The sequence below is a fragment of the Grammomys surdaster genome, unplaced genomic scaffold (genome assembly GCF_004785775.1).
Source record: "Grammomys surdaster isolate TR1022 unplaced genomic scaffold, NIH_TR_1.0 130, whole genome shotgun sequence".
Taxonomy (NCBI): Eukaryota; Metazoa; Chordata; class Mammalia; order Rodentia; family Muridae; genus Grammomys; species Grammomys surdaster.
The window spans coordinates 11,195,692-11,209,495 of record NW_021604588.1 but is presented as its reverse complement, the minus strand read 5'-3'; the positions used below and the strand labels follow the sequence as shown (position 1 = coordinate 11,209,495).

The following is a 13,804-nucleotide window of genomic DNA, read 5'->3' as shown; positions in this document are numbered from 1 at the left end:
CTCATAGCAACAGGTCCTAGGGCCCATCTTGATCTAGAACCCTCAGGGTTCTGTGAGAAATTAATTCTGGATTAGCCAAGTTGACAATGCAAAGCCACAGAAGTAATTTTGGAATCTATATAATTTGGGTGCAATGATTGATTACATGAATCATTTTACACAGACATTTATCCCAAAGGCATGTGCCACTGCTGCCGAGCTCAGGAACTCTTATGGTGGTCATTGTTTCATTTTTGACCTGCTTTTTAAGCATTGTCGGTGTTACATGCTTGTTCTACCTTTTGAAGAGAAATCACTTGTCATAGTTACTTCTCTACTGCCATGCCAAGACACCACGGCCAAGACAACTTACTGGAGAAAGTTTATCAGGGTCTTACAGTTTCAGAATATGAGTTGTGACCATCATGATGGACAGCATGGTAGCAGCAGACAGGCATGATGCTGGAGGAGTAGCTGAGAGCTCACATCTTGAAACAATAACCACAACCATGAGACTGAAGGGCTAACAGGCTGACATGTGATTTTGAGTCCTCAAAGTCCACCCCCAGTGACACATCTCCTCCAACAAGGCTGTACTTTCTAAAACAGTTTTCACCAACTAGGGACCAAGTATTCAAATACATAAGCCTGTAGGGCCATTCTCATCCAAACTAGTGCTCTATTTTATTGTATTTTCCTTTTTTTTTTTTTAGTTAAAATTTTTCTTCATTCTAGAGAATTCATACATGTATTTTATAAAATATCATCATACCCACTCCCTATTTTCCTCTTTCTATTCTTTTCATATCCCCCTCCTAACTTCATGACTTGGCGTGTGTGTGTGTGTGTGTGTGTGTGTGTGTGTGTGTGTTTTGATGTTTCGATAGCCCATTAAGTACAGTTAGTATTGCCCATATGTATATGGTTTGGGGGCACAGAAAACCTAGTAGGAACACCCTCAAAACAGATTGATACTCCCTCTTACAGCACCTATCACCTGCCACCGGCTCCTCTTAAGAGAGATGGAACCTGCATAGTTCTTCTCTAGTGCGCTAGAATTTTGACTGGCTTGATCTTGTGGATCTTAAGCAGGTTCCTACAGGTACAAGTTCACGGCCGTTTCACATCCAGAAAACAACCTTCCATACCACTTCTCCCCATCTTCTAGCTCCTCTGTTCTTTCTGTCTCCTATCCTACAGAGTTTCTGGATCCTCTCCCATGATGTCCAATTTCCATTTTTCCAAATCTCTTCATCTCTTTGAAGATATTTAGAAAAGTGATTGTTCCTAGTGATATTGGTAACTGAGGTTGAATGCTTTCCTTCATTTGAATTTACTTTATTTAATAGTTATTTTGCTTGCTTTCCAGGCACACAGACCAATGGCCTGGACTTTCAGAAACAGCCCGTGCCTGTTGGAGGAGCAATCTCCACAGCCCAGGCCCAGGCTTTCCTTGGACATCTTCACCAGGTAGACTATTTGCCAGCCATAACTGAGAATGCTTTTAAACAAGGAGGCATGACATGCTAGAGAGGTTATTTCAAGTCATGTGTTACTGTAATGCTGAATGATTCATGTAGAATTAATAGATTTTGCATAGCTAGCTATTGATTCTATAACTTTGTGAACAAAAGAATTTTTTGTTGCATGGAATATAACAGCTAGGTCACTTTTTTACATGAACATGAGCTTGAGTCTGTCATGGCTTAGTGATGCTAGTAAAACACCAGAGTCATTTGAAATTAACAGTTGGCACTACCATGAAACCATTGTAATTTCGGTGGCTACTCAGAATCTTGCCTGACTGTTAACCTCTTAATTTTAGATTTTAAGAAACTAGCTTTAAATCACTACCCTGATACCACATGGCTTCCCCCCAGTCTAAAACAGAGTGTGAGTTCTGTGCACTTATGTTTCCACTCATTTTACAAAAATGTCATTAGACTACCAAACCATTTTTTGAAAAAAATTATTTTGCTCTATTTGAAAATAGGTGAAATTCAAGCCGGGCGGTGGTGGTGCACACCCTTAATCCCAGCACTTGGGAGGCAGAGGCAGGCGGATTTCTGAGTTCGAGAGTTCAAGGCTAGCCTGGTCTACAGAGTGAGTTCCAGGACAGCCAGGGCTACACAGAGAAACCCTGTCTTGAAAAACCAAAAAAAAAGAAAAGAAAAGAAAAGAAAAGAAAAGAAAGAAGGAAGGAAGGAAGGAAGGAAGGAAGGAAGGAAGGAAGAAAATAGGTGAAATTCTAGGAAACTATCCTCAAATTTGTTTTTTAAGTGAAGTCACGTTGGATTGCGACCTCATTCTTTGCATCTGTGTCCAGCTATTGCCTGTACCCTTATAACAGCTTTCCTATTCTCTTCTTATAACAGCTTTCCTAGTCTCTTCTTATAACAGCTTTCCTATTCCCTTCTTATAACAGCTTTCCTATTCCCTTCTTATAACAGCTTTCCTATTCCCTTCTTATAACAGCTTTCCTATTCTCTTCTGTTTATTTTCACTACCACCATTCTGTCCTGACAATGTTGGAATTTTGGTTTCTTTAAAAACACAGAAATAGTATAAGAATGTAGTTTCATTTTAATCCCAGGCATGGGAGGGAATGTGGGGCTGCTTCTCACTGTCTGCAGCAGCTGACTGTGATCTGCATTGTGCTTGAGCAGAGGTGTATTTTGCCAGCTGCAAATAGTTGTATTGACTGTGTGATGTTGGGAGTCCTGGAAATTTTTCCGAGGGTGGGTTGGTGGTTGTTCAGGGGGGTTGGTTGTGGTTTGTTAATAGTCCTGCTCAAAGAAGACACAAAGGGAAAGAAATTAGATTCATCTTGCGCTCTGGCTCTCTCTCCCTCTCCTTCTTTCTCTCCTATCTTGTGATAGGGGTAAAACCGTGAGGGTAGGCAAAGGGTGGGAAAAAGAACCCACAAAGACCAGCCACACCATTTAGTTTCATCTTCCATTTATTCTAATCTAGTTTATAGTCTTCTCCCTTCTTAGTCTTTCTTTACTTTGAAGACATTAACCTTTGAGAGGCTGCAAGATAGTAGAAGGAGAAAACAAACTCCCTCAATAAATGAATGAATGAACAAATGAATGTTTAGTTTTTAAAAAGACTAACATTTTTTAAGAGCACAAACCAAACATTCAAGAAGATTTCAAAACTTGGGTTTGTCTGCTTTCTTGTCATATTTAGATTATTTTAGATTCAGGTTATCTGCTTTTGGTAGGGTTACAATATAAGAAATACACTCTTCATAGTGCTTGCAGCAGAACGCAAATCTCTCATAGTGACATCACTAGTTGTGCACACCTGTCATTTGTGTGTCAGATAGCCCTCCCTGTGGACTTACCTTTTTACCCTTCCTAATTCTTAGCATCTGTGGAGAGATAGTGGCGCACATACAAATTCTTATTCTCATTTTGCCCTTACTTAGATGATCTGATGGTGACTCTTTTCTAAATCAAGTTGCTATCATGATTGCCAAATGATAGTTTTCTAATTGCATGCCTGTCCTTACTTTAATATGACCTTAAGTTGAACTTTTAAAAATATGAATATTAAATATTGAGACAGATTTCTTTTCATGTATGGCTCATAGGATAAATTCTCTTAACTAATTCTTTTGTTCATAATGATAAAAACATTGCATGTGGATAGTTTGTTTTTATGTGTGCTTTAAAGCAATTTGGGAGATATAAGTTATGTTTTTAGACCCTAAGCAACTTACGACTATGAGTAGAGTGTAAAATAAGGAGTACCCACCCAGAGCAAATGGCATGCTTGATGGTGTACATTTAGTGATGGTGCTAATTCAGAAGAAGTTTCTACAGTTTTCAGAATAATATCCTTCAATGTTCAATTCTAACTTGGTGGTATATCTTAGTATCTGAAGTATTTCTTGATGACACTCTCTAGTGATAAATAAGAATATTTTAGATTATTATGTCCACTATTAATTACTTTCCTCTTAGGTCCAGCTTGCTGGGACAAGTTTACAGGCTGCTGCTCAATCTTTAAATGTACAGGTAAGTTGGAATATGAGCAACTAGGTCATATTTTCTATTTATTTGTCCATAATTTCCTGTAATGAGCACATAATTTAGAATAGGAACTATTTGGGATTGTTACTACTTACTAATTTTATTATTTTTATATTTTTATTGCTGAATCCATGTGGTAATGGTTATTAATGAAAATCAGTTTAATCTGCTACTGTGTGTGAGCCAAAGGTGGACAAGCGAAGAAGTCCACTTTCAGAGTTTAGAATGAAGTTCAGGAACACATACTGTCTTAGTCAGAGTTTCTGTTCCTGCACAAACATCATGACCAAGAAGCAAGTTGAGGAGGAAAGGGTTTATTCATTCAGCTTACACTTCCACATTGCTGTTCATCACCAAAGGAAGACAGGACTGGAACTCAAGCAAGTCAGGAAGCTGGAGCTGATGCAGAGGCTGCAGAGGGATGTTACTTCCTGGCTTGCTTCCCCTGGCTTGCTCAGCTTGCTTTCTTATAGAACCCAGGACTACCAGCCAAGGGAAGGTATCACTCACAATGGGCCCTTCCCCATTGATCACTAATTGAGAAAATGCCTGACAGCTGGATCTCATGGAGGCATTTCCTCATGAAGCTCCTTTCTCTGAGATAACTCCAACTTGTGTCAATTTGACACAAAACCAGCCAGTGCACATACTAAATACAAAAGGAAACAGCTTCGCAAGCATTATTCTACTTTTACAGACTGTGTATTCCGGAAACACTGGGTAGAGAGTCAGGTAGCTTGAATTTTAAAGTCTTAGTAATCTTTGGCAAGTTACAGCCTGCTGGAGCTCAGTTTTATGTACTGTGTTTAAATAAAGACACCGATAGCATTGTAAGGGATCTTCTCTGCTCTACACAGAAGTAAAATGAAAGGGCACTGGAGTCATTGCCCAGTGGTTAAGAGCACCAGTGGTTAACAGCCACATGTACTGCTCTTACAGAGGACTCTGGTTCAGTTTCCACGTCAGGGTACTTTGCACAACTCCATAATGCTTCAGTCAGCCTTTCCTTGTAGTGTTTGGGAAACTAACAGTCAAGAAGGAAAAACAGTATTCTAGAAGATTGATCATCGTGATGCTGATGACTAAAGATTTGGGGTTGAACATTCTCTGAAATCTTGTGGAATATGGACCTAGTAACACATGGAAACAAGGAGAGAAAAAGAGATAATGTGGCCTTCCTTTCTGAAAGAGAGGAGGCAGAAAATTGCCTTGGTTGCCATGGTAAACTTAACATCCCTTAGAGAGATGTTGGCAAACAGACTATATCTCCAGTGCAGAATGTTTACAGTCCTGCACTGTAATTATCTTTCAGTGACTGGCAGAATTAATCAGAGCTTTTATGTTAATTAGCTTTGCTGTAGTCCCCCAAACAGGTGGTGGAAAATATGCAAATCTATGCAGAATTTTAATACTCTGCATAACCAATTTTAATTACCATTAAAAAAATTTCTCTCTGGCCCTTTAAGGTCTATATTTCTTAACTGTATTATTTTGTTTTTATGTTGGTTGTTTGCTTGTTTTTTGAGAAGGAGTTTCTCTATTTAGCCCTGGCTGTCTGGAACTCAAAGGCTCTGTAGACCAGGCTGGCCTTGAACTCAAGAGATTAGCCTGCCTTTACCTCCCCAGTGCAGAGATTAAAGGAATGTACCACCACTGTGATTGTACTATTTTCTTTCAAGCTTGTACATTACTTGGTGGAGGTGGAAAATGTTGCATTTAGAGTTTTTCAAAATAAAATTTTAAAAAGTTCTGTGGTTCAAGTAATTGAATTGTAAGATGGTATATGAAGAAGTTTGAGACTTGCCACAAAGTATATTCACAGTGTTAGTTTGAAGGATCTAATAATAGAAATGAATTGGAAATGCATTCTTCCTTTTATTCTTTATTGTTTGAAGTGGGGATTTGAGGTTATGCAAGGTTTTGTTAATTTGTGAAGGACCAATTTAGTTTTTCTTTTAAAAATTTATAATTGCAACTTTTCTGAGGTTAGTATAAAAATTTAAGAGTGCTTCAATAGGAAAACAAAAAGGCATAGGACAAAGAAAGGAAAAAGAGAAAACCCCAAAACTCAAAATCGAATAGCACATATTTAAATAATTTTTTAATAACAGAGTTAGAAGTACATTTCTATTAATCACCTATTACAGACATTTAATTTTATTTCATTTCCTATCCAACCCCACTTCAGTCTAAATCTAATGAAGAGTCGGGAGATTCGCAGCAGTCAAGCCAGCCTTCCCAGCAGCCTTCAGTGCAGTCAGCCATTCCCCAGACCCAGCTAATGCTGGCTGGGGGACAGATAACTGGGGTAAGTTTTCCTTGAGAATATTGTAATGAACTTCCTGTGTCTGAACTGCCACTCGTTGCATCTCATTAAAACTGTTTGCTACAGCTGGCACTAGCATGCACTACTGTACATAAGGAACTTCTGGATGTGGAGTGTTCCTCTGGAAGAGGACTTACTTTTGTCATTCTTTACAAGTTGTCTTTTTGTTACAGCTGTAGACATTCAAAATAAACTACTAACTTTTTAACCCACATTAAAAAATAGTGTTGCTTCATTGTGCAAGGGAATATGCCTGGTAAAATTTGAGTTGTGTTATGCCAGGACAATTAAAGAGTAGATTAATAAAGAAACATTTTTTATTTGGTTTTGGTTTTGAAGACAGGGTTTCTCTGTGTAGCCCTGGCTGTCCTGGAACTCACTCTGTAGACCAGGCCGGCCTTGAACTCAGAAATCCACCTGTATCTGCCACCTAAGTGCTAGCATTAAAGGCATGCGCCACCACTGCTTGGCAAGAAACATTTTTTAAAGTGACTTTGCACTATCCTAAAATAAAATATATGGCCTCATATCCTGTCTGTGTAATTACTGATTACTCAAGGATGACTTACTTTATCTCTCTGTACTTCAGTTTTCCTTCTTCTAAGTGGAGGTATTAATAATATCTCTCTTAAGTACCATTGTAATTTATGTAATGCTCTTAAAACAGTGTTTGGCATGTAGCCTTCATAAATGGTAGTTATTTTAACTTGTAACAAATTGTCTTCTGTGACTATTAAGCTTTTACATGTTTAGCGGTTTCTGTTTTAAGCTATTATTTGGGATGACTTTTCAGTGTTGAAAGCATATGTATTATCCTTTGTGAAGAGACAGAGTCAGGAGAATGATAAGAAAGAAACTAATCAATTTACAGCACATCAACCTTCAGAACTTTTTATAATTAATTTCAGCTAGTGTGACTGAACTTTAGATAGTTCTTCTAAGAACTACTGCACATTTATTTTCAGTATTCAATCAATAGAGATTATTAACATATGTAATTTTAAAATGCAAACATACATACACACATTTTGAAGAGTATGGAATTTTTGAATAGCTGCTCTGGTTCGTGTGTTTCTAATGAAGTGGATTGGTTAAATTAGACCATAATTAGTAGGTTAGTTAGAAGGCAGGCTGTGCTGCTAAATGATTGTTTGTGAGACTAGATATAACATGATCCTTTCCTGTTTGAGCAGAACATGTCACCAAAAGAAAAGGCCAGCTTTGATTATAAGTGTATTTGAAATGATGTATTATAGAAGTTTAAGTTTATTCTAAATACATTTCTTGCTTTATTGTTAAGGTTTGGGTTTTGGTGACTAGTGTCTAAGATAGTAATGGGAACTTGGAATTCCAGGTTCCTGTACCTTCAAGACTTAAATCTGGGTGTTTAGATTTATTTGCATTTAAGAGGGTAGCTCTTACCACCTGTTTCCTAGAGATAATAAGTTGGAAAGAAGATGTAAACTTACAAACCTACGCTTTTCAAGGGCAGGAGATTGGGTGAGGGAAGGTCCTGGAGGAAGATTTGTAAAGGAAAGAAGTGTGGCTCATGTTTTTTAGTCACATCTTAAGACAACATGGAAATGGTGAAATATGATGGGGATTCTAGCTAATAGGAAGCAGCTGGGCCTTCCCAGCTCTCTGCCGGCTCCTAGCCAGCATCCTTTTGTTCCTCAGTCATCTGACTAATCACTTGTTGTTGGGTGTAAATGTCTTTGCATATCCTGTCAGCATCAGTCTTTTGTTTTCTTTGTGCAAGTTTATATTTCTGGCGTAAATGATTGTTCAGGTCTGAAGTGGGGACTACTTTAAGTTACAGGCTCTGGTAGAACAAGTAGTTTGTTCATTGGTGAACAGTTTAGCTGCATATTGGGCATGTGAAACAGTAGTGTGGACCTAATCCCACTTGAGGTACCTGTTTGAAGGCATTCAGTCTTTCCTGTCTCTGTTCTTACTCTAGCTCACTTTGACCCCAGCCCAACAACAGTTGTTACTACAGCAGGCGCAGGCCCAGGCCCAGCTCCTGGCTGCTGCAGTGCAGCAGCACTCCGCCAGCCAACAACACAGTGCTGCTGGGGCCACCATCTCAGCCTCTGCTGCCACACCCATGACACAAATCCCCCTGTCTCAGCCCATACAGATTGCACAGGTGAGTGAGGAGCAAGGTCACGGGGACAGCAAACAGCTAATAAAATGGGAAATTTTATTGCATAGTGTTAGCCTTCCAGCTGCCTCTGTGGTTCTTTAAACACCCAAGGAACTCTAGTTCAAGGAGCCATTATTATCCCTGCTTCCTTTTTTGCTTGTTTGAGTTGATATTATAAATATATTGCTGATTATTTGAATAACTGAATGTTTATGTTAAATGAAATTCTTGAGTAAGTAGCTGGCATATTTCCGAGGCAAGAGATTACAGTATTCATCTTAATTAGCTAATTATAGCAGGCGAGAATTGTTCCATGTGCTCTACAGTAAGTGTTGCCACCTTGTGAAAAAGACAGCAAGCCATCATTCTGCTATGGAGTGACTAGAATCATGGAGAACTGCTTTAAAATGTTACAGAGTTTCAATTTTTATATTTTCAAATAAAATATCCAAAGGTAATTTAGAAATTACTTAGAGTCATAAAGAATTGTAACCAAAAAAGAAAATATATGAAATCCTTTATCTTAAGAGAAGGAAAGGGAGCATGAAAAGTTAGATATAACATATAAGAAGTGTTAGAAACTGAACAATTCTCTTTAGATCCCCAGAGGAGGCAGGAAGTGCTTAAGTTGTAACAAGAGTTTGACTAGATACTTGAAGTAGAGTCAGACTGATTTTTATTACTGTGTGGACATCTGTATCAAGATACTGTTTTGATTTCAGCCATTTTCTTCATCAAATAAATTATGTTACTGCCTAAACTCTGAGACTTTGTCTGAAATTAATATAAATAAGATCATTTATATGAAGGCACTGAAAATGTAAAAACTAGAGCCAATATAAAGCCGTAGTGTTTTGTTGTATCTGACTTTTATGTGAATTTTTTAAAATAACTTGACATTGATTCCTAAACTGAATTGTCAAATTTCAGGAATCAAATCTTTTCATTTTTTGATGAAAATTTGGATATATCACTCAATTTTTACTTTAGAAAAAAATGGCTCAAATATTCAAAACCCTTTTTCTCACTTAATTTTTAAAGAACATTTAGTCTCTGTTTAGATCAGAGCTACAGGAACAGAGCATATAGAATGAATGCATATTAATTTATTAGCCTTTATCAGAGTAGTTTACAGGCTATGGTCCAGCTAGATCAATGATGGCTTTCTCTCAGTTCATGCAGCTGGATGTCTTAGCTGGTCTTTTATCTTGGACTCCTGAAAAAGTAGGTTCTATTACCAATAGAGGAATGCCTCAGCAACAGGATAGATGAATATAACCAGAGGAAAAGAAAGCACAGAGACAAGAAGCAAAAGAAGTCCTTCTTCCCTGTTCCTTTATGTGGGCTACTTCCAGAAGGCAGAGCCCAGATTTAACATGGGTCTTCCCACCTCCAATGAGCCAGTCAGGAAGAGCTCTCAGAGACATGCATAGCTGCTTGCATTTTAGTTGATTCCAGAGGCAGGCAAGTTGCCATTCAAGATTATCTCTCTCAGTGGTAGCAGGTGGAAGTCTTCTGATTTCCACATGTATATGAGGCTTATACAAACCTCATCACACACTAATAACAGTAAACTAAATTTTAAAATTGAAAACCATTCCCCCCAGAACATTTATTCTGTATTCATTTATTCTGAAAGAATTTTAAGTAACTATTGAAAATTGGGCTTAACATAATCATGATGCTATATACATCATAATCTCAAAAATAAAACTTCTTGCAGAGTCCCTAAGGTTTTTTGGTTTTGTTCTTGATATTTGCTGTTTGTGTTTGTGAGTCAGAATAATTCTCAGGAGTCAGTTCTCTCCTTCCATCATGGATTCTAAGGATCAAACTCAGGTCTTCAGTCTTGCACAGCAAGCACGTCTACCTGCTGAGCCATCTCTGGCCTGAGGCCTGACAATTTCCCACACACTGACATAGTCTTGGAGGCCACACTGTTGGGACATTAAAAAAAGCTGAGTAGTGTCTCTTGTTACTTGATACAAATCATTACCTAGGAACCTTATGACTAATCCAGCTTTCATTTCAGAATCTCTCTCTAATCTTTGTTTTGCTTCTGAGCTTTTAGGATCTTCAACAATTGCAACAGCTTCAGCAGCAAAATCTCAACTTGCAACAGTTCGTGTTGGTGCACCCAACCACCAACTTGCAACCAGCACAGTTTATCATCTCACAGACTCCCCAGGGCCAGCAGGGTAAGCATCTCCCTAAAGCTCCTCAGTGGCGCAGCAGAGCTGTGCACTTTGACCTAATAATATCCATTCGGACAATGCTTTTATTCAGTGTGGTTTCAAACTACCAGTATTCATGAGAACTATAACAGTGCCTTAAATCAGGAATATAGGTTCCATATAAGAATAGAAGACCTAAAAGATCAGGAAAGGCTAGGTTACTAAGGGAAATTTCCAGGACTTTAACCTGAAATCATGCAACTTAATCATTTCCAACGCTTAATTTATTTGCAAGTCACTGGAAAAATGAGAAAGGTAGTTTTCTGAGTCTCATCCCAAAATTTTAACTAGTTCTTTGTGAAGTTGCATTTGAATGTCTGATATCTTCCAAAGTTTTCTGTAGGATATTTAAAAACAAAAAACTAAAGTAAAAAACTGACATTAGCTATTTGTATTAAGAAAGCTTATTTACACTGAAACTTGGGGAGGTTAGAATAGTCAAGAATAGATTTAGTAATACTCATCAGCAGAGTTTTGCAAGGTCATGTTGAGATTAATCAGAACTGAGCTATGATCATGAGAGCAGAAAAGAGAAGATGATACAGCAAATAGAAAGGACTTGGGCAAGGCATGGTAGAACTGGCCTTTAATCCTAGCACTTGGGAGTCAGAGGCAGGAGGATCTCTGAGCTTAAGGCCAACTTGGTTTATATAGTAAGAGCCTGTCTCAAACAAAATAAAGAAAGGACTTAGTGGTCATTTATATTTGGTCAGTGGTAAGGAAAGAGTATCTAGGTGATTACATTTTTAAGAAACTATAAGTGGGAGCTGGAGAGATGGCTCAGCGGTTAAGAGCACGGACTGCTCTTCCAGAGGTCCTGAGTTCAAATCCCAGCAACCACATGGTGGCTCACAACCATCCGTAATGAGATTGGATGCCCTATTCTGGTGTGTCTGAAGACAGCGACAGTGTACTCATAAATAAAATAAATAAATCTTTAAAAAAAAAAAAGAAACTATAAGTGTTGGTAGGTCATAAAAAGATGTATTCATGGTAATGAGCGAGCTTTAGTAAACCCAACACTTTTGAAATAGTAGGGATACATAGAGTCTGAATAATACTATTTTGGTTTGTAGATCAGAACCAGTAAAAATTGATCATTACAATGAAAGAGAATTCCAAGAGAGAACGAAGAAATGATCTGTCTAGATGAGAAAGCCTTTCACAAGCCAAGCCTGAACAGTGTGTGTTAGATCTGGTAGTTGTTGAGACCTAAGATTGAATGAGATTACTTTTCCTTTATTTTTTACAAAGCCTAAGGATATTATTGTCTTTTACTTTTTTTTTTAAATAGTTGAGCCTTTATAAGGCATTACAAGGCAGTTACAACAAGAAATGGCTATTCTAATTTTTTTGTGTATGTTTGTATATTCTTAATTTCTTCCTTTCTAGCCTTTCGCAGGATTGGGAAAATAGCAGAGAGTGGAAAAGAATACTGGTTGGCTTAGAAGCTCTAACCGTAGACAAGCCACCTAAGTATTCTGAGTTCCAGATCTCCCCCTTTACCCTGTTTATCTTACCCTTTAATTATGAGTAAATTATGTAAAATGTTTTCTTGATATCAAGGCCATTATAATATAGTAACAAGCCAAGCTGCCTCTCTATGAAGAAGTATAATTTTTCTGAGCCTCAGTTTTCTTACCTGAAATATGATAATAGTTTTAGCATTTATGTTCAGAATTGTAGGGATTTAGTAAGTAAATATATGAAAGTACTTTCAGGAAATGTGCCTTATACATAATAACCTCAAATTTTGCCACTATTACCATTAACATCATATCAATATCAACATCAGTTATCATAGATGTAATTTAGAAAATAAAAGTCTGTTCTTCTGTATAGTAAAAACCAGCAGGAAAGTAATCGGGACTTGGGAAAAGTGGCTCAGTGGGTAAAGCACTTGCATAAGCATGTAGACCCAATGTCCAGATCCCTAGCACCCGTGTCTTGGCCTGGAAGGGCTTAAGAAGCACTAGTAAGAATTTTCCCAGGAGTAATGAGTTGGATAGCTAATCTAGCCAAGCCGGGACTAGCTCTGATTTCAAGTTAGAGATCCTACTTCCATATGTAAGATGGAAAGAGATTGAAGAAACTCTGACCTAAAATTCTGGCCTCTGAAAACATGTACATGCATACCCATGTACACGTGCATGTAACATCACATGCACATACACACAGCAAAAAAAAAGGTAACCTGGAACCTGTTTGTACCTCTGCTATTGAGCTCTAATCTTAGTAGCATAGGCCCCGTATTTCATCTAATAAGATTAGCCAACAGTATGAAGGAACAGAGCCCTGAAAAGACTTGGTTTCCAGTAGAGTCGCTGTAGTTAATAGAAACTGAAAAGCTGATTAAATCTTAGTTTTGTGTGAAGGGGACAAGGATTGATTTGTTGAGATTTTAACAAAATAAAATCTCCAGTGTGAGATTAACCTCCACTTGGGCAAGCACTTCTGCTCTCCCCCCCACCCCACCCCCCGAGGAAATACTGTTAACCTGAGACTTTGAAAGTATTAGTTATGTGGATGCTCACAGCCAACCATCAGACTGAGCACAGGGACCTCAATAGAGGAGCTAGGGGAAGGACTGAAGGAGCTGAAGGGGCATCAATGGAGGGGAGGCCCTTGGTCCTGTGAAGGCTTGATACCCCAGTGTAGAGGGATGCTAGGGCGGTGAGGGAGGGAGTGGGTGGGGAGCATCCTCATAGAAGCAGGGTAAGGGGGGATGAGATAGGATGTTTGCAGAGGAGAAACTGGGAAAAGGGATAACAGTTGAAATGTAAATAAATATCCAATTAAAAAATAACACAATTAAGAAAAAAGGAAGTATAGTTTATAATATTACAATATTGCTGTGATTATGGAACTACTTAAAAATATATTCTCCAAGAATTGATTATTCTTGGGAAAATTCTTACTAGTATATTCTGAGTCATATATTTCATAGGAACTTGTATTTGGCCTTTTCTTGGTTCTCATGGAAGTTCTAGGCTTCTCTGCACCCTTTCAGCTGACCTTATTGGCAGAGAGGGAGAGGTAGGATGACCTGAAGTTTGAATTTGTTCATAGACTATGTTAC

General features: G+C 38.1%; 1 protein-coding gene across 5 annotated transcripts in view; it reads left to right on the top strand.

The window, feature by feature from the left end:
- Pou2f1 (POU class 2 homeobox 1) overlaps positions 1-13,804 on the top strand; it is a 142,524-nt gene that overhangs the window by 82,942 nt on the left and 45,778 nt on the right. For all 5 annotated transcript variants that reach the window (XM_028759416.1, XM_028759408.1, XM_028759426.1 and 2 more), the window contains exons 3-7: positions 1,349-1,449; positions 3,951-4,004; positions 6,208-6,327; positions 8,306-8,494; positions 10,563-10,689. In XM_028759416.1, coding sequence (XP_028615249.1) covers positions 1,349-1,449; positions 3,951-4,004; positions 6,208-6,327; positions 8,306-8,494; positions 10,563-10,689 — 591 coding nt within the window. The remainder of the gene's footprint in view (positions 1-1,348; positions 1,450-3,950; positions 4,005-6,207; positions 6,328-8,305; positions 8,495-10,562; positions 10,690-13,804) is intronic.